At 33.2% G+C, this 23,093-nt stretch overlaps 3 protein-coding genes across 3 annotated transcripts; 1 reads left to right on the forward strand and 2 right to left on the reverse strand.

Moving 5' to 3' along the window:
• Positions 1-7,618: 7,618 nt before the first annotated feature.
• LOC133305424 (CRM-domain containing factor CFM3, chloroplastic/mitochondrial) lies at positions 7,619-12,425 on the forward strand. Its single transcript, XM_061505646.1, has 9 exons — positions 7,619-8,443; positions 8,622-9,102; positions 9,183-9,313; positions 10,464-10,814; positions 10,898-11,054; positions 11,156-11,451; positions 11,536-11,595; positions 11,688-11,783; positions 11,956-12,425. Exons 1-9 carry the CDS (start codon positions 7,619-7,621, stop codon positions 12,016-12,018), a joined length of 2,460 nt encoding a protein of 819 aa, XP_061361630.1. The 3' UTR covers positions 12,019-12,425.
• Positions 12,426-12,833: 408 nt separating this feature from the next.
• Positions 12,834-16,811, reverse strand: LOC133305401 (uncharacterized). Its single transcript, XM_061505616.1, has 8 exons — positions 16,632-16,811; positions 16,045-16,163; positions 15,843-15,925; positions 15,039-15,160; positions 14,655-14,819; positions 14,379-14,472; positions 13,188-13,393; positions 12,834-13,056 (listed from the first exon to the last, which is right to left on the reverse strand). The coding sequence occupies exons 1-7, from the start codon at positions 16,654-16,656 to the stop codon at positions 13,192-13,194; spliced, it is 810 nt and encodes a 269-aa protein (XP_061361600.1). The 5' UTR covers positions 16,657-16,811; the 3' UTR covers positions 12,834-13,056; positions 13,188-13,191.
• A 965-nt stretch (positions 16,812-17,776) lies between these two features.
• Positions 17,777-22,843, reverse strand: LOC133305331 (uncharacterized). The gene is made up of 8 exons (XM_061505513.1): positions 22,654-22,843; positions 22,385-22,503; positions 22,218-22,300; positions 20,840-20,961; positions 19,812-19,973; positions 19,304-19,397; positions 18,110-18,311; positions 17,777-18,016 (listed from the first exon to the last, which is right to left on the reverse strand). The coding sequence occupies exons 1-7, from the start codon at positions 22,817-22,819 to the stop codon at positions 18,110-18,112; spliced, it is 948 nt and encodes a 315-aa protein (XP_061361497.1). The 5' UTR covers positions 22,820-22,843; the 3' UTR covers positions 17,777-18,016.
• Positions 22,844-23,093: the final 250 nt, after the last annotated feature.

Below are 23,093 nucleotides of genomic sequence, written 5' to 3' on the forward strand. Positions count from 1 at the left end.
AAATAATAATCAATCACTTCCTTGTGCGAGTCCAAGAAAAACTCATAGCAGAGGATCACCCCCGATGGGTATTACATAAGCATAATATTAAAAAAAGAGGTAAGATTCTTTGACACTGGTGTCAAATTTTAATTTTGACACATCATCTGAGAGCCGTTAGATAAAAAAAGATCAAAAGTATCACATGCTTGCAAATCAGAGTCGTTGATCTTTTTTGATTTAACGACTCTCAGATAAAGTGTCAAAATTAAAATTTGACACCTGTGTCAAAGGATCCTACTTCTTAAAAAAAAATTATCATTTTAAAAAATATGTATTGGGTGGATGTAGATATTAGGAGAGTATATTAATTTTTTGAGAAAAGTTCACTAATACTCTTGTGGTTTGCTTCAGAATCGTCTGCCCCTGTAATTTTTTGTTTATCACATATGTTTCTTCTACCCAATAACTCATCACACTTTTTTTTTTGTAATCACAACTTATCACACTTTAATAACTCAACAATGGTATAAAACCCAGTGGCAGAGCCACGTTAGAGCCAGCAGTTGTCTTGGCACTGGCTTATTTAGCCACGTTTATTTAGCTACATTTCAAACGTAGCAAATTCTGTTTCATTTTATTTGAAAATTAGCCACGTTTTGGTCGTAGCCTTAGAACCGTAGCTATTTGGGCACTAGCTGAATTTTTTGGCACTTGCTAACCTGCCATGCTGGCTCCGCCACTGATAAAACCCACCATTAATATGCTCTATGTTGCACCGACACGGGACACGACACTCCGACACGTTAATTCTAAAAAATATTAGATTTTGACACGTTAAGACACATTTTGATATTAAATAACATTAATATATATATAATATAATTTATATTTAATACATATAGCAGTCTATAATAAGTTATATAACTAATCAAATATTCAAATTCCATAACATGAATATAAAGCAAAATAAATTTTCATGTCTGTTAATTTTTGTCAAATTACATAACAGGAAATATTTGAATTATAAATTAATTTTTCATATTTAGTTAAAAAGATAAAATAAAGTAAAATTTGGATTCTAAAAAAAAAATGCGTGTCAAAAAATGTTAACCGTGTGTCAGTGTCCGACACGCATTTTTTAAAAAATATTGCTAGTCAGTACTTCCTTCGATATGTTCCGCCTCTCTTCGAGTATCTTAGGCCCAAAATACTCAAGTCATCTTCTAATCAAAACTGGCTATCCAAAGTCCAACCCAACTGTAATACCATTGTCATTGAGTCCACGGAGAATTCGTGATAGAGACCACTACTAATCGAATAAGTTATACCATCATATCAATTGATTAGTCCATTACCCACCAATATAAAATTAATTGGAATTTTATAGCAGAAACGTACGGTTTCCGTTGGAAAACTTTTATCTCACTCTGCTCAATGTCCAAAAGCCACATCATGAAGGTTCATATTAACGGGTCAAAAAGACCGGTAAAATGTCCACATTACGAAAAAATCCGAATTCTTTTTACATTCCAATTTAAAATTATCATTAGGGGTGAATTAGTAATAAGAGGCGAGACTTAAATAATTTGTATGAAATTATAAATTTAAATATAAGTGCCGTCATTTTATAAAAATAAAATTACCATTTTCATTCGCATTCTTATCCACCTAAAATTGACCTATATTGGTCTAACTTATAAATTATTTACAAGGGTGTGTCGTCATTGTCAATTCTAAGGTAAAGACTAATAGCTAAGACCGTAGTGTTTCTACTTCCCAGTCGCCTGGGTACTCTCTTTCTAACGACAAGAGGGTGACAGATGAAATTTCCTTGTAGTATCGAGCAAGAGATCTCTTGCGATTACGAAGTGACATGACAGCTTTATAGATGGATCGAATATGGGCTATTTGATCCTTGGTCAAATTTCTTGTTTGATATCCATAGGAATTTATTTTCCACAGTAAATTAAAATTTATGGGTATCGAACTTATGTCCTCCACAAAGTTTCAATGAATATAAAGAGCAGCATTGTTACTCTTATTTATTTATTTATTTATCAATTATTCGATTAGTCTATTTCAAATTAGATAAGATCATATAAATGATAAATTTCTCTTTATCAAGTTTTAATACAACCCACATTTAGGAATTCAAACTCAAAATTACTGATTAATCTGAAACAATTTCTTACCAATTTTAACAAAGCTGCTTGTCACTTTAACAAGACGTACATTCCACCCACTTTAAAAATCAAATTTCAGAACTTTAGCAACAAATCTCAAACTAATAAAAGTGACTGAAGAATTAAAACAAAAAATACACCCATAAGAGAGGCAATTCTCTGTAGGTGATTGTAGAACGTGCCTTTCTGTTCACTTCATACATAGGTGCAATTTTATTTTATTTTTTACAAACTTAAACTTAAGGCTATTAAAGTTGGACATATCACATCACATTTTTCAGTTCATAGTAATTATTTTGTCGTGGATATCATTTATAATATTGGGTTGTGGTGTAGAAAAAAATGGCATGAGAATATGGTAATGATATCTAAAGATTCTAAAGATGATCCGCATGTACGAGTGAAGAAAGATACAAATTTGACGCTATAATAATTAGCAAGGAGCAGAGGAAAAAACATGAAGTGTCATAAGAGAGCACTCGCTTGCTATTTTGTTTGCTTGAATTTCATTTTATGCTTTAGCAATGTCTGCCTTTTATGAGGAACCACGTTTCACGTGTGGACCTGAACCACATACATGAAGCATTTTAAATCAAAAAGCTAATGATAATGCTGGGGGGTGCGTTCACATTTACGACATACTTCACAAAACAAGATTTTCAGAAATAAAATGGTGGATTCTAGTAGGACTGGACTCTGGACCACGCTACATATCGTGTTAGCTAGGATTCCGCTTGAAAAAAATTACAGTGGATGACAGCTAGTTGGTGCAAACAAATCCTTTCGATCTCCATTTGTCTTCATATGTCAAAATGGGTGATTTCTCATTTTAACTTATTTTTTCTAATTTTGATAAAGAAATTTTAATAGAAAATAGGAATGGTTAGGTTTGAACTCGAGACTATCTCTTCATAAACTAAACTTCGGTATCATGTAAAAGATTAATTTAATCTTAAAATTTAAATTTGTAAATAAAATTACATTAATAAATTTATATTAATATATTTAACACAAATTTAATTTAATCTATAAAATAACTTTTTACTCCCTATATTTTTGAAGTTAATGAAATGATATGACTTGCATATCTTTGAAAGTTAACTCGATGGAAAATATTTTCAATGCTACCATCTCACTATTAAATCGGTACATCCTGTTATGTATATCGAACCCGGAACACTGAGATTCTGATACCACTTAAAGAATTAATTTAACTCAAAAATTTAAGTTATTGGGTGAGACTATATTAATGATTTTATATATCTCAACATACATTGTTAAGAAAAATTCTTTAAAAGCATACATATATATTATTTAATCGTCTTGGGAATGAGAAAAAAATACATGTATCACCAACACTCTGAGATCAGCCGGGATATTATCATTGGTTGGTTTTTAAAAATAATACATATTTTCTTTAAATATTATGATACAATCTTAATATTATAGCTGAGTTTTAAAAAATAGTATAATTTTAACACTAGCTAAATTCTACCTGATTGAGTTGTTGACATGAGCTACAATTATTTATTTCAACACCTATAAGATATTTATTACAAGTGTAGGTATATGGCAGTAAATTGAAGACTCGGTACTACAATAGCATTAAAAATGACCACCATCAACCATTGATTTATGTGATAATTCGAGAATATGATATTGGAACACAATACTTGAATCGAATTAATCAAACAATTACTAAATAAGTGAATATGTATAAAAAAAAAATCTAGAGATGATGGCTTACGGTGGTGATTCTCTACAATCAATTTTTTTTTTAAACAATTCTCTACAATTATTAGTATAAACATAGGGTTTATCTTTTATCTTTTCACATGACATAAAGATATATCATGTCATCCTAAGATTACATCATTTTGAGAATTAAAAAATTAATGAATGATATTTTGATGAAATTTATATGATAAATAAATAAATACAAATATCAAAACTACCTTCAATAATTTCCATAACTTACAAAACGATGTAAGTTTGAAATAATATGAACATGACATGACTCATGTGTCATAAAGAAACAAACAGCGAGATAATATCGTGAAAGACATAGCCTCGGGTCCAGTGTCAATAGTGATCAATCTTTATCGAGCACGTGATGGACAATATATGATAAAAGTAAATTGTCGTTAATTTGCCAATGGTTCAATCGAATGACTTTATTTTCCATTTTAAAAAAAATTCTTTACCAATTAGAGATATAGTAAATTCTTCAACAAACTTTTATGTAATAAATTAAATTTTTAAAAAGTTGTTAATCACGAAAATAAATTTATTTATTTATTTTTGTACATTAAAAATAGAATTTCTTTTACTTACGCTAGGCGTTAACATTTACATTACACTTTCTAATGCTTTAATTAATAACATATGTGAATCTAATTTTACAATTTGGACAAATATGTAATTTTGAGTATAGAATATATGAAAGATAATAGATTTCCAAGGTCAAGGCCCAAGCCCCGACAATGACGTACTCACTGAACCATAAGTAGAACTGTTACGGCACAACAGCATGACATTTGGCACCGCTTGCCAGCAAATTTCTTTACCACCAAATACAAATGTCATGTGCCTATATAATTATTTAGCACTGCCGTACACATTACCCAGCGAAACTTCTTTTTATTTGGTGAATTCAGCGAAACTTCTTTAGTGCTTGTCAAAATTATTTTAATATATATCATTTTAGGCACGTGGGTTTTTTTTTTTTTTTTGACAGATGGGTTTTAATTTTTTTAATATTCTTATATTATTAATTAATTGGTGTACACTAAATATTGGATTTTTTTTCGTACTTTGAAAATTCTTAAGAAACTTCCATTGTACAATTATATATAAAGATTAAGGGGATTGCAACTCTCATTTTATATGAGAGTAGTTCTCACATGTTACAAAGAGAAGTCATGTGGAGTTTATCATTAAAGGATAAAAAAAATGAACAAAAATGAATGAGATTTTCGAAGTGAGATAACATGAGATAATTACCTCATGTAAAATGAGATTAGTATTTTTCAAAGATTAATTGCATTGATAGATAAAATCATTTTTGAATTTTGAGTTGAGTTGATTTTTTTCTCTAAAATTATTAAAAATCATACTATCAAGTTATCAACAGTTAACTTCTTATATTGTCTATTGAGAAGTGTGAGTGTGTGAAATCTTATATTAGTTAAGAATGAACTAAGTGAGCATCGTATAGGTGAAAGAATTCATATATCTAATGCCTCAAGATTTTGGGTTTAATTATGATATTTTGAGTCCACTTAATATTACTGCTCACTTGATCCATAATTGACTGTCTTTCTGTGGCCCAACATTGTCTTCCTTATCATTAAAAAAATCTTTGATGCAAAATAAAGTGAGTTATTAACTAATCTTTAAATCCAAAGTGTTCCTATGCATGGAAATATATTAAATTAAATCATTCACGTAAGACTATTTAACTGGTTTATTAAATTATTAATTAACAATATAAATAGGTCGAAATTCTTTGCCTAGTATTTCTTTGACTTTTGTACGGTGGAAGAAACCTCTTTGCAGAGTCTCTTCATTTTTGCTTTCTATCATCCCTCCCGTAATTTTACATTTCGAATGTTTTCTGGATGGCCCGCAACCGTCTGGCCCATTAAGACAGGCCCAAATCCTCTTCTGTTCTTCTTTACGTCAGTCTTGTTGATTAGAGGCTATCAATCCTCCTGTCTCTCACGGGACAGTATCTCCAAAGTAAGACACCAAAATATCTACTCACTTCCTCGGATTAAATAGAAGTTCCCCTTATCCAGATATAGCAGCAGTATCAACATATCAGAGACTACATTGTTGCCACTGCAGCAATGTCAGACACCCATGGCATCCCCCAAGGAGAGTTGACCTGGCTCACTCTCCTATGTGAGCAGGACATCTTTTCCACCTATAAATACCCCTCTATCACCGGATAAGGGGATTTATCTTGTTACTCTACTATTTTCTCAACCCATTTTATTGATCCAGACCTTGGGACGCTGCCGTTTAACTTGATCTCTATCTCTATTATCGGCAGAACTCATATAGTGATCCACGTTCCATCTAAGGCAACATAATGCGCTTGCAGCTCTCAAAAGATACAAAATGTAAATAATAAATAGACAATGCAACGATTGAAATTGATAAGCTTGTTACAATGGAATCGTATATCTGAAAAGCTTGCTCACAATGAAAAGGAATAAACAGCTGTACGTGGAGAGTAATTTCTAGGTACTTTTCACAACGAAATTCTAGCAGTCATCGTAAAAATCATATATCAGTCAAAATCATTGAATCAGTAGCGTCCTATTAAGAAAGGGTTATGTTTATCTCATTTTACATGAGATAAACATCTCTCTTACACACACAAAAAAAGGGTTGGGTCCCACCACTTTTTTCCTCTCTCCTCTTACATGTGGGTCCCACTTATACTTTTGTTTCTACAACATAAGATAATTCTTTTCCTACAACATAAGAAAAATATATCCCATTAAGAAAAGGTTTAATGTAAATTGATAAACAAGAAATTTATATCTAAAGAAAAATAAAAATAAAATCTATCTGGAGTTTTTTTGTCTTAATTTATTCTGTGTAATGTAATGCATTGTAATCTTGTTAAAAAAGGACTTCTTTGTGTTCATGGAATAAATGAAGCAAAAAATAAAAAATAAAAAATTCTAGTACTAAATATAAGTATATTTACTTTCAAATTTTATTTGGATAAGATCGTGATTTACTTTAAATTAAATTAAATGTTAATTTCGGCTAAAAAAAAGTAAATATTAATATACTTTTATTTATATATTACAAAGACAAGCTCATTTTAAATTGTTAAATATTAATTCACTTTTTTATTTGTTGTTTTAAAAAATTGATGAATCTATTGTTTTTTTACCTTTGTATTAATAAGTGAGAGAATATATAAGTAAATTGATAATAATATTTTAAGTATTTTAATAAATAATAATCAAAACAAATATAGTTATGATTATTATTATTATGTTGACCATAATTAACAAATGTAGTGATCATAAAAAATACTAAAAAAAAGTAAATTCTCAAATATGACCCTTTTTTTTTATCACTCCAAATGGTCTTTATTGTCAATGAGGTAATCATATATTATTTTATGCATAATTGATATGCATTAACGAAGCAAACAAATGTTATGGTATGGCTCCACAAATCCTGTAACCAGTAATAACTACGGGTCAGATTCTAAACAGGCTTGGCCCAAGTTCTCGTAATAATATGGATTTATATTGTTGGGTTCTTCTCACGTTTTAGTAATAAATGGGCCAAGTTCTAATTGATTGCAATCATGGGCCATGTTTTCGTAAAGACAAAACAAAAAACCTCTGTTCCGAGGGTGTCTGTCTTACTTACAGTACCTCTGTGAAAGTAAAGGGTAGAGGTTGTTGTTATGCTGTGCTATGGGGCTTCATCCAATTCCATTGAATTCATCTTCTACATTTTGTCGCTCCTCTTCTCTGCATTTTCTGGTTTTCCAACCCCAAAGCCACGTCACTCTCAAATTCCAAGTTTCCTGTTCGAACCAGACAGCTCAAGTTGACACCCAACGAGTGAAGGTAACTTTAGAATCAGCAAAGAAGAAAAAGAAGAAGAAGAACAGCCCCAGACCAAGCTTCTTTGAAAAAATTCGAGGTAAATGGTCCCTCAAATTGGGTTCCCAAAGAGAAAAATTCCCATGGCAAGAACCAGAAGAACAGCAAGAACAAGAAGAAGAAAAAAAAGTAGAAGAACATGAGTCTGACCAGTTCCAGAACAAGTCTTCAACGAGCTCTCCTTTGGATTTTCAGTTTCCAAAGCGTTTATCTCCTTGGCCCGAGGCAACCAACCCGAGAAATCCACGGTTTGATTCTGAATCTGATGCTGCTAAGGACGATAACAATGGCAAAGGCAAAGGCAAACCGCTACAATACAGGTTTGGTGATTCTGTTATTGAAAGAGAGGGAATCGTTGCTGAATCAGCAAGTTCGAGGGAAAGAGTGAATAGAGAGAGGAAAAGGAGAAGCAACATAGAGTTGTTGGCGGAGAGGTTGATTCCTGAACATGAGTTGCGGAGGCTCAGAAAGATTGCCTTGAGGACGATGGAGAGGTTCAATGTTGGAGTGGCCGGCATCACTCAGGAATTGGTGTCTTCCATTCATCAAAAGTGGAGGGATAATGAAGTTGTCAAGTTCAAGTTTGAAGCTCCTCTTTCTGTTAACATGAAAAAGGCTCATCACATTCTAGAGGTCAGTGTTAACACATTCCTTTAGTTTTCTAGGCTTGAATAAATGTTCTAACTGATAGTTCAAAGATAGAAATGCAGCCTTCATTTTCAATGTAGTCATTTTTTATGACTTGTCCTTTTTCATAGAATTTTTGAACTGCTGGAGTATTATTCACCTTATTATCCTCATGCTTACTCAGAGTAAAACTGGAGGTATAGTGATATGGCGATCAGGCAGTTCCATAGTGTTATATAGAGGAATGAGTTACAAACTTCCCTGCGTAGAATTGTATACAAAAACAATTCATGCTAAGGAGAATGTTGTGCACCGCTCAGAGCATGTTGGAAGTGGAAGTGATGGTCAAGTAAGCGTAAAAGAAACAGTTAGAACTACAGAATCATTTATCCGAGACTCTGAAAAGTATTTGAAGGACATGACTGAAGAAGAATTGATGGAATTGAGTGACCTTAACCATTTGTTAGATGAGTTGGGCCCACGCTTCAAAGATTGGACAGGCCGTGAGCCATTACCTGTTGATGCAGACTTATTACCTGCTGTGGTTCCGGGATATAAAACCCCATTCAGACTTCTTCCTTATGGGGTAAAGCATTGTTTAATCAACAAGGAAATGACTAACTTCCGTAGAATCGCAAGAACAATGGCTCCCCAATTTGCCCTTGGTATGCAAAAAACTATCTAGTTACAGTCATGTATTGCGAATGCCTCTTTCCAAAAAGATACTATGTGTTTACTACTGCAGGTAGAAACAGAGAACTGCAAGGTCTGGCTAGTGCTATGGTGAAGCTGTGGGAAACAAGTGCTATTGCAAAAATAGCCATCAAACGTGGTGTTCCCCATACATGTAATGACAGGATGGCTGAAGAACTCAGGGTATTTTTCATAAACACACCTGGAATTTCAACAAAAGCATTGTTTAATTTAACTTATTGAAATTTTACCATGTTAAAATCTACCCATCTGCTTGGCCTTTTGAGTCTAATGAGACCTTCATCTCTTATAAATGAAAACATTTGGATGAGATTGGGTTTCTAAACCCATTAAATCCTTATCTTATGTATCGATTGAAGTGTGAGGCTGTGAGCATAGGGAAAGAGGAAACAATAAAAATGAGGTCTGTCTAGTGTCAGTGTCACAAAGTGTATCTGCACTTTATTATTTTCATCCCTAAATAAGAAGGGTCAAACAACCATTGCATTTTATGTTAAATGCCTCTTTTGTTTTTAATCTTTGCTCAACCAGCAACTGCGTTTGAAAGTATTGGGTGAAATCTAAAACACCGGAATAAGTACCATGTTTCTGCATTTTGTTGTTAATGCTTAAACATGCTTTAGTTATTTATTTTCTTCATTTAACTTACTAAAGTCAGATGATTAAGATTAATGCAGACTGTCAACAACTGAACATGTGTGACTTTCATGCCATTTGCCATTGTTTTGGATCGCAAATAAATAGAAACTATTGTGTTTTTATTACCATTATTAGGGCTAAAATGTGTGTAACCCCTTCCAACTAAAATGTAGAAAACTCCCCTGTGGTTCAAAACTTTTTAACTCAGCTCCTTGAACTAATCAAACTAAGCATAGGAGCATAAATTAAACCCCGTGCATGTGTAGAAAATCCCCCTATAGGTAGTCAATATACTCAGTTTGGTAAATTCAAGGAATCGAGTTGCTATGTTTTGTACCACAAGGGATTTGCTACAATTGACCTATAGTTGAAGGGGGTTCCTTGAATTTTTTCCCATTATTATTCTACATTTTTTAATGACTTTTGGGTTCTAGAAAAAATATTCATGTACTTAACACCCTAAAGACTGCCTGCATTTAGACCTTTGTAATGCTCTTGGCTTACACTTTCTGGAGATATTTGTTTCAGCATTGTAAGATTCTGAAGACTGTTGGCACTTGACACATATATACTTTGACAGCTGTTTTTGTTCCTAATTTTTTTCCGTGGCATATTAAAGTGAATAAAATATTCCTTTCTTCAGACTAATGGTGGTTGCATATCATGCTTGCAGAAATTGACTGGGGGAACTCTACTTTCCAGAAATAAGGAATATATTGTATTTTACAGGGGCAATGACTTCTTGCCTCCTGCTGTCACCAATACACTGACTGAGAGACAGAAACTAACCCTCCTCCAACAAGATGAGGAAGAGAAAGCACGACAAATGGCTTCATCTATTACTGTATCAAATAGCAAAGAATATCAACTGCCTTTATTTGCTGGCACCCTTACTGAGACTCTGGCAGCAACCACCAACTGGGGACACCAACCAAGTAAACAAGAAGTTGAGAAAATGATGAGAGATTCTGCCTTGAATAAACTTACTTCTTTCATCAGAAACCTTGAGAAGAGACTAGATCTAGTAAGTTACAAAAGGACAAAGTGAAATAACTTCCTAAAAATTATTTGTTGTTACCACATCTATCTAACTTTTGATGGTCACAGGCAAAAGCAAAGATCAGGAAGGCTGAGAAGGCTTTAGCAAAAGTGCAACGTGGTCTGGACCCATCAAATCTTCCAACTGATTTGGAAACGTTAACTAATGAAGAGAGATTTTTATATAGGAAGATTGGTCTGAGTATGAAGCCATTCTTATGTCTAGGTAAGAACAACACATTTATTATAGCTTTATGAATAGCTGCGTTTGTATAGGGCTTAATGTTTTGTATTAAAAATGTTAGAAGAATAATACTTTTATTTCAGGGAGACGAGATGTTTATGCTGGCACCATAGAAAACATGCATCTACACTGGAAATATCGCGAGTTGGTGAAGATAATTGTAAAAGGCAGAAATTTAGCCCAAGTTAAACATATTGCAATATCTTTGGAAGCTGAGAGTGGTGGGGTGCTAGTATCTGTAGATAAGGATACTACCAAAAGCTATATAATTATTGTTTATCGCGGCAAGAACTATTTTCGTCCACGTGCTCTGAGACCCAAAAACTTGTTGACAAAAAGACAGGCATTGGCTCGTTCTATTGAGCTTCAAAGACGAGAGGTAATAAAGCAATGACTTAGGCTAAACTGAGAACTTATACTTGTTCTTTTATCTCATGAAGCTTTTGTTTATAATTTTTTCCAGGCACTAAAACATCATATCTCAGACTTAGAGGAGAGAATTGAGTTGCTGAAATCTGAGCTAGTATGATATTTTATCAGTTTTATATATGATCTGCTGTTAGTTATTTTGGATAGTTTATAAGTTCTTTTGTAAGATTTTGTTGTTGATTTCAGGAGGATATGAAGAACGGAAAAGAGATTGATGGTGACGAAACTCTTTACTCAACTCTGGATAACCCCGTTTTTTCAGATGATGATGACTTGGAAGAGGTATATATTCTCCTTCCGTAAACAAATTCCAAATGCTTGTAGTTTAAACGTTAACTTTGCCAATTATAGTATATGATAACAATTTTTAAAAGTACTTTCAGGAAATGGTTGTTAACATTGCTCTCCTTTTTCCTCTTATTTTCTTGGCCCTTTATTTTCTTTGGTGAACTAGAATGAATGGAGCAAGATTTATTTTGACAAAGATGACAATGGTGATGAGGACGAGAAACATTAAAATAAGCTACTTGACTTGGTATAGTAAAGCATTGCATTTGCAATAGCTGCGGAGGTTGAGCATCGTTGGATGACTGAGAAGACGAAGAAGAATGTAAAGTTTATGCTACAGAAGATGATAGATAGCACTGACACTTAGAGCCGTGTGATGCATCCCATAGGAAACTTTTTCAAGATAGTAGGTGAACTGAGACTATTATTGTTGCTTCCCTTGTGGGCATCATTTATGTTAGGGGAATTCGATCTTACCTCCAAGCAGTAGGAATACCTAAACGTGATGTAACATGTGAAATGGTCAATTCAAATGTATGATTGATTAATTGCGACCGTTTATTGTATTATCAATTTTGTTGTTAAAGCATAAAACTGCTATTAAATGTTCATATTGCTGTAAATATATATTTTTTTTGGGGTCAGAGATAATAATTATATCTTGACTTTCAGCCTTGGCTATTAATCACTTTGGGTAGGATACCTGATTTGTAATCTTTGCATTATTCCCTTCCGGTTTCAAAAGTGCTATTATATATGTGTGTGTGTACACACATACCGCCTGACATCATTATTTGCATTTCTCCTTTGTTCCTGTTTTAAGGAGGGTTTATTTATCATATGGTTAAAAGTGAGAGAAGTTCTTATCCTTCTCATCCGTTTTACTAGTTTTTTTATTACCTCTACTAATATATTCTTCTTATCATTTTGACTAGTTATAACCTTGGGAGTAGGATCATTGAATCTGCTGAAAGTCCACCCGCTAAAACAACGCTCATGTTTCATTCTTTAAAATGTCAAATTGGGACACAACTCGGAGGCCCCAATTGCCCAACCTTATTTACCATATGATAACTGTTTGCTCCACATACATAGTACGTAGGAGACTTAGCATACATTAACTTGATAGTTGATACATTAAAGGCAAATAAACTGGGCATATATGAAATATTGCTGTCACAGCTAACGATGGTTCTCTCTCATTCAATAAAATGAAAGAGGACTACCACACTGCAATATTGCATCATAGGCAGGTTTCATCAGGGACCTGCAAAAAGCAAGTTTGTCACAAGTATCACTTTCAATTTTCAATCGACTCGAAGCAGCAAGATGGAGCATCACCGTTATAGTTTTAGAAAGGCTAATAATTTTAAGAATTATAAAAAGATAGATACCTACCTAGCTAGCATAAAACTTGTCTGTCCAGTTGCAAGGTTTCCTTTATAAAATTCACCACAACTGACGTTAACTCAGCTTGATTGTCAGTATATACATGATCAGCTCCTTCTATGATATGTAATTTGTGATTAGGTAGGATCTTGGCAAACTCAAGTGCATCTCCAACCGGGATTATGGTGTCAGCTGAACCATGAACTGTAAAGACCCTGTTATGCATTATATGAATTTACATTACACACCCATGCATTATTGGAATTTCATAAATTCATTAAAAACTAACGATTTTCATCAACAAATTACCACAACTTTGTTGCTCTTTAAATATCCCTCCTGAATTCCTTAATTCCAAATTACTAGTCCATACTCCATACGCCATACAGACATAAACATAACATTTTGCATTTTCAAAGCATGAGCCAAGCATCAATCTACAAATAAAGTTTCCTCCACTAGCCGAGAGAATAAATCAAATAAGAAACGCTACTCCAAATTATCAACAGATTCAACACTACTATTTCTTCAATCTCCTAGAGTCCTAGTGTCCTCCTCTTGGCTCATATTAATTGAAAAATTTTAGAATACAAGTTTACAAACTGAAATAGGTCGAAGGTTTTGCCTTTCAATTTTCAGATGCAAATTTACCATAAATTACGGAAGTAATGAAAATTGAAAACTAATACTTTTGAAAAGTCAAACAGGAATCTTTTTTTCAAGAAAAGAAAAATGAAAAAATTAAGCATGAAAATACAAGTTATATATTTTCTTTAATTTCTTGCTAGTAGAAAACTTTGAACTCACAGAAAGTAATTGGCTGTGACGAGGTGTCATAGGTTTATTTAATCACTTTCATTCTCACAATAAAGTATTTCATTTTTTTTTAAGCATCAACTTGCAAAAAATACATTGATGTTCATTTCAAAATCAATTTTTGACATGATCAATTAATAAGGATTTTCTTTTATTTTAAAACTTGGCAGAAACATGTTCTTGAGAGAAAAACACTTAAAAGTCTCACGTATTAAATATTAAAGAAAAAAAAGATTTAAAGGGGAAATGTCATCGGTTATATACCGTACCGAAAACACCCTTGCCATTTAGTGATTCTGCTGTACAGATTATTACATTGAAACTCTGTAATGAAGATGAAAGGGGGAAAAAGAGAGGGGAACTATAAGACAAATTTTCCCTCACCTGCATTCTTTGTCAATCTGCTGGCATGCTTCATGCATATTTATGTTTAACCGATCCTTCAAACTTTCCTCAGTTAAACGATAATCAACAATTCCTACAAAAGCAGATGCAATGTGATGTCCTCTAGGACCTCTGGAAGAAAGAGTATATAGGAAAACAAATCAAGGCAATTTAGGCAAGTAATATGGACCCTGAATTTCTTAAAAGCATCTCTTAGAATATGCTTCTACACCAATTTAGGCATTCAAATAAATGACTGATTAAATGGCCGGTTACCTGACTTTGTCTTCAACTCAATGAAACCTTCTTTCCTGATTCTTTCCGTAAAATCTTTTCCAAAACTTTCTTCAAGGCCTCCCTTCAGATCATAGCGACCAGAGAGGTTGACAACTGTTTTAATATCATGATATTTTGAAGCATAAAGAAGCACCACATTAGCTCCTGCACCAAGATACAGAAACAATTCAGAACAATTTCAACATACCAACAAACTTTATAATTAACATAGTAACAGAATTCTATGTTATCATCAGTTATGTATTAGAATAAATTTGATGATACAAATCAATAACCTAAATGTATCCGGAAATTTCTTTCCTCGCCTCTTCTCAACCGTGGAACTACATATGCATGTATGGATATCAATGTAACGCAACAAACCTTTACTGTGCCCAATAATTGCACTAACTATACGATTTGCTCCATGAAAGTGTTGAGAAACAGCATGTAGATCATCAGCCTCCCTCCAATAGTCACCAAACTCAAATGAACCTTCACTCTCCCTAGAAGGAAAACTCAACAGCTCAATCAAAATGAAACAGTCAAACAATACTAATGGCCGAGCTTAGATAGCAAAAGTTTAGAACATGGCATAAATGGAGGAACAAGTGGTGATCCTGTAATTCTACCGTTAGGACAAGAGATCCATCTCAGATGGTTTTAAGTTTTAACATTTCTGTTGTGAAAGGAAATAATTACTTTGTTAAAAGTACAAAGCAATAAAAGTATCTACTTGTCTACATTCCCTCGTCAATTTAGAAATCAAGTTTTGCATAAATTATAATCTTGAATCTTGTATCTTGATAAATATATGTTCCAACAATAAGTAAAATAGCTGGGAGTAATAATTAACATAATGTTCAGTGGCATTGCATAACACTATTAATCAATGTTTGAATATAAAAATATTCAGCATCTGCTTCTTTGAATAGAAAATCATATGCTTGACAATCATTACCATCTTACGCCAACAACTCCATAAAATTATGTATACGCTTCGAAAGTTTTGCATTGCAGAAGAATTCCACAAAGGTTTGTAGCTTACCGTTTTTAGCATAGTTCTGAATCTAATAACAAAAATATTCATAATAAAAAGTGAAGTTGGTTGCATATTTTGAAGGTCAAGATTACAAACATAAATATGTACAGAATTCATGATTTTGTTCTGTAATACAAGAAATTTACCCATTTCCAGTGAAGTCAAAGCGGAAAGAACTGATTCCTGCATTCTCTAGTTCAGCAGCAAGGTTCATCATGATATTGTCTTCCTGGATATAAGAAAAAACTTAATTAAAAATGAGAATAATTGAATCAAGGTATGTATATGCGTATGGGGTTAGATGCCATATGAATTTCTAATAACATTTGAATAATAATTAAAAATAACCTTGGAGGCTCGAAGACCATGGCATAGGATAACAATCTCTTTGGTTCCAGATTCATGTATTATGCCCACTAGTTTATTGCCTAGCTTGTTGGGTATTATGACTTTCTGCTGCTGAAAAGCTGAAAAAATAATTCCAAAGTTTTGAAGTCAATTTCTATGAAATTGATCGAATATTCAACATGTTACGCCACTTAGGTTAACCATTGTGACTCATTATATCAAATACCACAATAAACATTATTTAATCAGCATCATTATGCCATAACTTTCAATTACCACATTCGATACTCAGCATCATTATGCCATAACTTTCAAGTACCACATTCTATACTTTTTTTGCATGTTATTTCTATTGATATAGAAAATACACTACAGATCATGGATTAGTAGATTGAATTTTTGCTACTCAACAAACCATTTCTGGAAAAAATTTCAGTGAAATAAATCAGTAGCGTCACAATAAACCACATGGAAGCCTTTTGGAGCACTTAAAGGTCAAACCTTTGCTACCAAGTGATCATGGGTAGTCATGTCATCAATATCGTAGCTTGCATATCACATATCAAACACAATAACTAATAACTCACGAGGGTTTTGTGCAGCTTGGGCCATCTTCAAGTTCAGGGTTCTTCCTTCTCCCTGGGATGAAAATGCGAACCGGGTAACAAGAAAAATCAGAAAAGTTTGTATATGAAAAAGCTTCCTAAACTCTGCTGCTTTCAATTTCCGACAGGACCACTAATGACGAGTTATCATAGCATCATACAAATTGTTATATTTATATTTTTTATATTTTCGCTTACATATATGCAGTTTAGGTAGGCCTCGTGTCGTGTATACAAATTGTCAAATTTATATTTTTCCTCATATCGTTATTACATTATTCATTTACTCTAAACAATACAACAACATTTTCTTCCGTGTAACGACCAAATTATTACCATTTCAATCTCGCACTACCCATTTGCCTTCATATTATTTTAAATTACTAGTTTGAATACAAATTACATTGCAGTCAAATTTGTAAAATTACCAAATTCAAAGACCAAATAATTTTTAAAAAAAATTCTATTAAAAATCGGTTCTTTCAAAGATAATTATACTCAGAGTTAATTATAAACATTCATTTTAGATATTGGTGTTTATCTTTTTAAAGAATATAAAATTTATGTCATTTTAAATAAAAAAAAGAGATACATAATAAAAATCATGAGGGGAGAAAATAATTTTTTTAATTTAATTTTTAAATAAAAAACACTAGTTTTAATTAAAATAACCATACTTTAAAACAACAAACATTTTTTCCTTCATTTTAATCTAAATAAAAAAAAAAAAGGCCCGTTATTCTTCCTCTCCCTCTTTCTTTTTTATTTGGAACGTCTCAACAAGAAGTAAAAACACCAAGATGCTACATGCTTTCGTTGGTTTGGATTTATGTTTTCGCATCAGAGTAATGACCAATGAACAATCATACCACATGCTACATGCTTTGTGAGCAATGGATGCAATTGAATAGCAACTTCATACGAGAAATTACAGCCTCACGCCTCCGATGAATCTAAGAATCAATGTTGCAAATGCTTTCATCATTTTTAAAAAGCTCAAACAGGTGGGGGCAACTACGAAGCCCACTCCTACTCTGTTTTTTTCTTTTTTTCGGTAATACTATGAAGTGTCCCCGCACCCTTCGAATGTGGGACTATCCTCCACTTAAGATTTTGCCACAAGGTGCTACCATGAGATAACTGTTAGCATTGTCATAATCAATAATGTCAAAATAACTTTGAATATTAGGTCTGAGGCAAATAACACTGGCAGATATTGCTCTTGCCATTATTTTCTCCCTATGGAGTAAGATTCACTAGTTTAATAAGCCACAAACGGAAAGGCTCAAACATGTTGTAGAACACCATATGCAGGTTCATCCATGAGAGAAAATTTGTCAACAGTAGCAAATTCAATTGGCTTGAAACTGCAAGATATACCACAATTATAGATTTATATCATTAGAAAAACGGAATTCAAACAAAAAGTTCATATAATGCTAATAAAGACAGATACCTACCTAGCTATCAGTATCCCTATGCTCGTGCAAGGTTTCCTTTATGAAGTTCACAACAACAGAGACCAACTCCTCTTGATGATTAGTGTATGAATGATCAGCTCCTTCTATGATATGTAACTTGTGGTTTGGTATTATCTTGGCAAACTCAGATGCATCTTCAACAGGGATAATTGTGTCTGAAGAACCATGAACTGTAAGAACCCTGCCATACATTATGTGATTTGAGATTAGCACTTCTATGCATGATGGTAATATCATAGCTTTATTAAGAATTGTTGTTTGCAGTAACACCTTCCTACCTTCATCATCATCTATCACTCGTACCAACTTCATCCACTCCAAATAACTACTCTACGCACTTACTGCATTAAATCATGTGTTTCTTCCTAAATTTAATACCATATATAAATTTGCATACTACAATGATTTCCCCCACTTGATTAGCGAGTAAATCAAAATCAAAATTAAACAATTTTAATTTAAATATCAAGAGTGAATTTTTAACCTTGCAAACTTCCTCCTCTCATTCTATCATAGTTTTCAGAAAATTATAAAGTAAATGGGCAGGAGTTCCTTTTATAAAGTACCAACTCTATAATTTAAACATCTAAAACATCGCTGCTTAGGGTATGTTTGACTTGGATGTAGGAGAAGGAAGGGTAAGGGAAGGTTTTAGGTAAACCTTCTTCCTGTTGGGAGTTTTATAAAATGAGGGATTTTCTTATGATTTTCCCAAACCTTATTCCATTTTGTGAACATAGCAAAGTTCCCCTAATATGGGAAGATTTTAAATACACAAACAAATGGAAAGAATTATTATTTAAACCCTCATTCTCTTCTCTTCTCTTCCTTTTTCCTTTCATTTCTCCCATTCCCTTACAAAAATACCTTAACAGAAATCAAACAGGAATGCAAAGAAGAAAAAACTACTTACAAAATTTGATTTCATTTTTTAATTCTCCCCAGAACAAACTTGAGAATCTTAAAATAAGCTTATATGTTTGAATAATATGGATTTATTTGTCCTTTATATATAAAGAGAGAGAGAGATAAAAACATACAAAAAATTATCCTCACTTTTAATGCTTCCGCTTTATAAAACTTTTTACAGAAGCTCTATAAATCCTACAGCATACTTCATCAACAAAACATGCAAAAAAAGGCAAAAAGGACCAGACAAATATTTTCCCTGACCTGCATTCTTTATCAATCTGAAGGCATGCTTCATGCATATTAGTATCTAAGCGATCCATCAAACTTTCAACAGTCACACGGTAATCAAAACTTCCTGCAATAATAGATATCCTCAAATGGTCATATACTAATAAAATAAGTGTGCCTATTTTTCAAGTATGGAACACATTTGTTAATAATTATTGCTTCTATCTTTCCATTTTTTCCCAATTTTTTGAAGTCTGTTTTAATGTCAGAATTTAAGAGAATGAAGTCAATGAACTGCGGAAAAATAAGAGTATTGAAGCAAGGACTTTGTATAATTCCCAATTCCAAAATTTAGTATAAAGCGTGCAGGGAAAGCAAAACAAGCCATGGCTATGTACTTGCTGATTTCAGCAAATACACTTAATAAGTTCAAAGTAGGGAAACAAGTAATCAATAGACACTGAGTTTGTTCAATTATCTCTTACAACATGCTCCATACTAAGAGGCATTGAAACATATGTCTAAGTAAATGACAGGTTACCTGACCTCTTCACATCAATGAAACCATCCTTCCTAATTCTTTCCATATAATCTTTTCCAAGGCGTTCTTCAATTCCTGCCTTCAACTCATAGCGTCCAGAGAGGTTGACAACCGTTTTAATGTCATGATATTTTGAAGCATAAAGAAGCACCACGTCACCTCCTGCATACAGCTACAACTAAGTATAAACTTCAAAACAAATTGAAAGAAGCAATTTGAGAAGATGTATTGACCAAAGCTGCACTAATAAGCTAGGTTTCACCAAGTACAAATGAAAAGAAAATGACCACCCACATAGAGTAGGAGCGTAGGAATTTGTATCAATCTTACCTATTCCTAAAATAAAGGGGGCGAACCAAAGTAGTAGTAAAGTTGTTCCTTCATGACCGAAAGGTCATGGGTTCGAATCCAGGAAACAGCCTCTTTGCAATTATGCAAGGGTAAGGCTGCGTACAAGGATTTCCTCCACCCCACACTCGCTAGTCGGGTTTAAAGGGCAGTGGTTTTTTTTTTTTTTTTTTTACCTATTCCTAAAATACATAGTTCAAGAAATATAACAGACATCTATAGAATACCTATGTTTGTACAATACTAGTGCTCAACAGTCAACACTACGTTAAAATGAGAGACATTCACTAAGTTCCTGTGTAGCAGGTTTTTGCCAAGTAGCTGAGACACATAAGCTAAAGTTTCTTTTTACTACAATATACTGACTAAGATCATGCTAGAAGTTTCAGCCAGTTATTAAGTACCAGTTAGATGACAAAAGCTGATCCTGGTTCTCTGTCAGAAATAACATAACTCTCTCAATACTGCATCATTCAAGGTTTCTATTTTTACAGCCAAGCCAACAGGAAATTACTTTGATTGGAGCAATTCTCATAATATCATCAGTTATACAATGGAACATAATTGGCGAATGATTATAAAAATCAGCACCTATATTCTCAATGCTATCTTGACATATATTTCTCAACCTTTTGTTGTAGGTAGAAATACTCACAGATAAGGAGAACCAGTCAGTATACCTTTACTGTGCCCAACAATTGCACTAACTACACGGTTTGATTCATGGAAATGTTGAGTTACAGCATGTAAATCATCAGCCTCCCTCCGATAGTAACCATACTGAAACGAACCATCACTTTCCCTAGAAGGAAAATTCAACAGCTAAATTAAGACTAAAGAGAGCAAAGCAAGATTGATGATCAAGACCAGAGGGCAGAAATTTTAATAAATATAACTCAGCGTAAATAGAGAAACTACTACCCAATTTACAACATATTGCTCCGTGTGAACAAAGAACCAGGAACTTATATGCTTAAAAAGTTAAAAGTATTGAAGATTGCTTGATACGACAGGCAATGATAATAGATGTCATATCTGTAATCTGTCTTTGATATATAAATCTCCAGGTTGAAATCATGCTCTTCTAGATTTTAGAGTTTTTCATATCTCATAGTATATTGGTAATCTCCAAGTTTGCTGTACATAAGCTGTTAAGCTTGGGCCAATGCTGTCTTCTCTTCGGAGCTTTGTTTGATGCTGATATTGCCATTATATTGTTGAGTAGCCCGAATTGGCTCTAATGGTTGTATTTTCCTTGAATTATATCATTAAGAGATACCAGCTTAAGCAGTTCCAAGTTCCAACTCTTAAAATGTGGCAGAAAATTATCACTATGCATTATTCATCTAATCTAATTTTGCACATTCCTTTTTCAGTAGGAACCCAAGCTTAATATTTCCAAATATCAGTATTTTCATCTAATACTAATATGTTCTTTCAAACAATCCAAACCTTAAAGAAGCAAATGATTCCAATTATCAATCATGAGGAAATAGATTGGAGTTGCAGTTGCTTGGAAGAGAACCAAGCACCACAATGGTACAAGAAGAGTAATTTCAACATTAGTTACAATAAACAAATATAACATCTGGAACCAGAGCAGTAGCATTAGAGGGCAGAAACATAACATCTATGATGTTTCAGTGATCATAGTATCATATTAATCCATCCAGTGACCCATTTGGTATCCAATCACAAAATATTAGTATTTAGTAACACCAAAATTAGAGCATATTACAACTTAAAACAATATACAAAAATTTTAAATACTCAAAACATCTTATTTTTGTACCCATAATCTTCTTCTTGCTGCTATTATCAACTTAACGAAACACACGAGTGCCAATTCTATTGGTTCTTTCAATGTAGAAGAAGAATTCAAAGAATCATATATGCTTCTAAAAGAGCAGCCTGGATAAAAGCGTCCAATCCACTTTTTTCTCTTTTTATCTTATCACTGATGGCTCAATGCTAATCCAGTTTCGGCAACATCTACAGTTTCGGATACATAATATCTTAAGGGTTCATGGTTTTGTTTTGCATTACAATTAAACTTACCCATTTCCAGCAAAGTCAAAGCGGAAAGAACTAATTCTGGCATTTTCCAATGCAACAGCAAGGTTCAGTATGGCCTTGGCTTCCTGAAGATTTAAAAAACTGAAACAATGAAAATAATTGGGTAAAGGAATTTATGTACAAAGCTTAATATATGAAAAAAAACTAACTTTTGAGGACCGAAAACCGTGACACAAGATTACAATTTCCCTGCTTCCAGATTCATGTAATATACCCACAAGTTTTTCACCGTGCTTGTTGGGTATTATGACTCTCTGTTGATCAACAACTGGAAAGGTAATTAACAGATCAATTATATCAATTTTCTTTTTTCCCTTTGAAATTTATTGAGAATTCAATTGGATATTTGAAATACCATTATAATTTTGCAATAAAAATATAAAAATACAAAAAAAAAAAAAAGGACAACATATATCACCTGGGGTTTGTGCAGCCTGAGCCATCGTCTTCAAATTGAAGGGTCTTGTGGTTCTGGGTGGGATAGAAAAAGGAACCTGGTTATGGGAAATTGTAGAAAAGGAAGGCGTTATAGAAAGTGATGAAACGGTGAAAAGTGAGTGAGCATTTTGCAAAAGGGTATCCATTGGGAGTGAGTGGCCAATTATGTGCATGTGAATATCATGACGAGTCAGAGTCACTCAACTCACTTAAAAGTTACATAAACGTCACAAAACACCACCTCGGTGTTGCTCTGGCTTTTTGACCCTTATAACCTTTTATTATTAATTAATTATCGATTTGACCTTGATTATAAACTATTTCAAAAATTTAACCCCCTCAGAAAATATAACACCAATCTGCCCCTGTTTGACCGTTGACCACCAAGCCTACCCGGGTACACCCTCTGTACCCGGGTAT

This window comes from Gastrolobium bilobum, unplaced genomic scaffold (assembly GCF_033153095.1).
Source record: "Gastrolobium bilobum isolate Gb01-03AN ecotype WA unplaced genomic scaffold, APGP_CSIRO_Gbil_v1 utg1221, whole genome shotgun sequence".
Lineage (NCBI taxonomy): Eukaryota > Viridiplantae > Streptophyta > Magnoliopsida > Fabales > Fabaceae > Gastrolobium > Gastrolobium bilobum.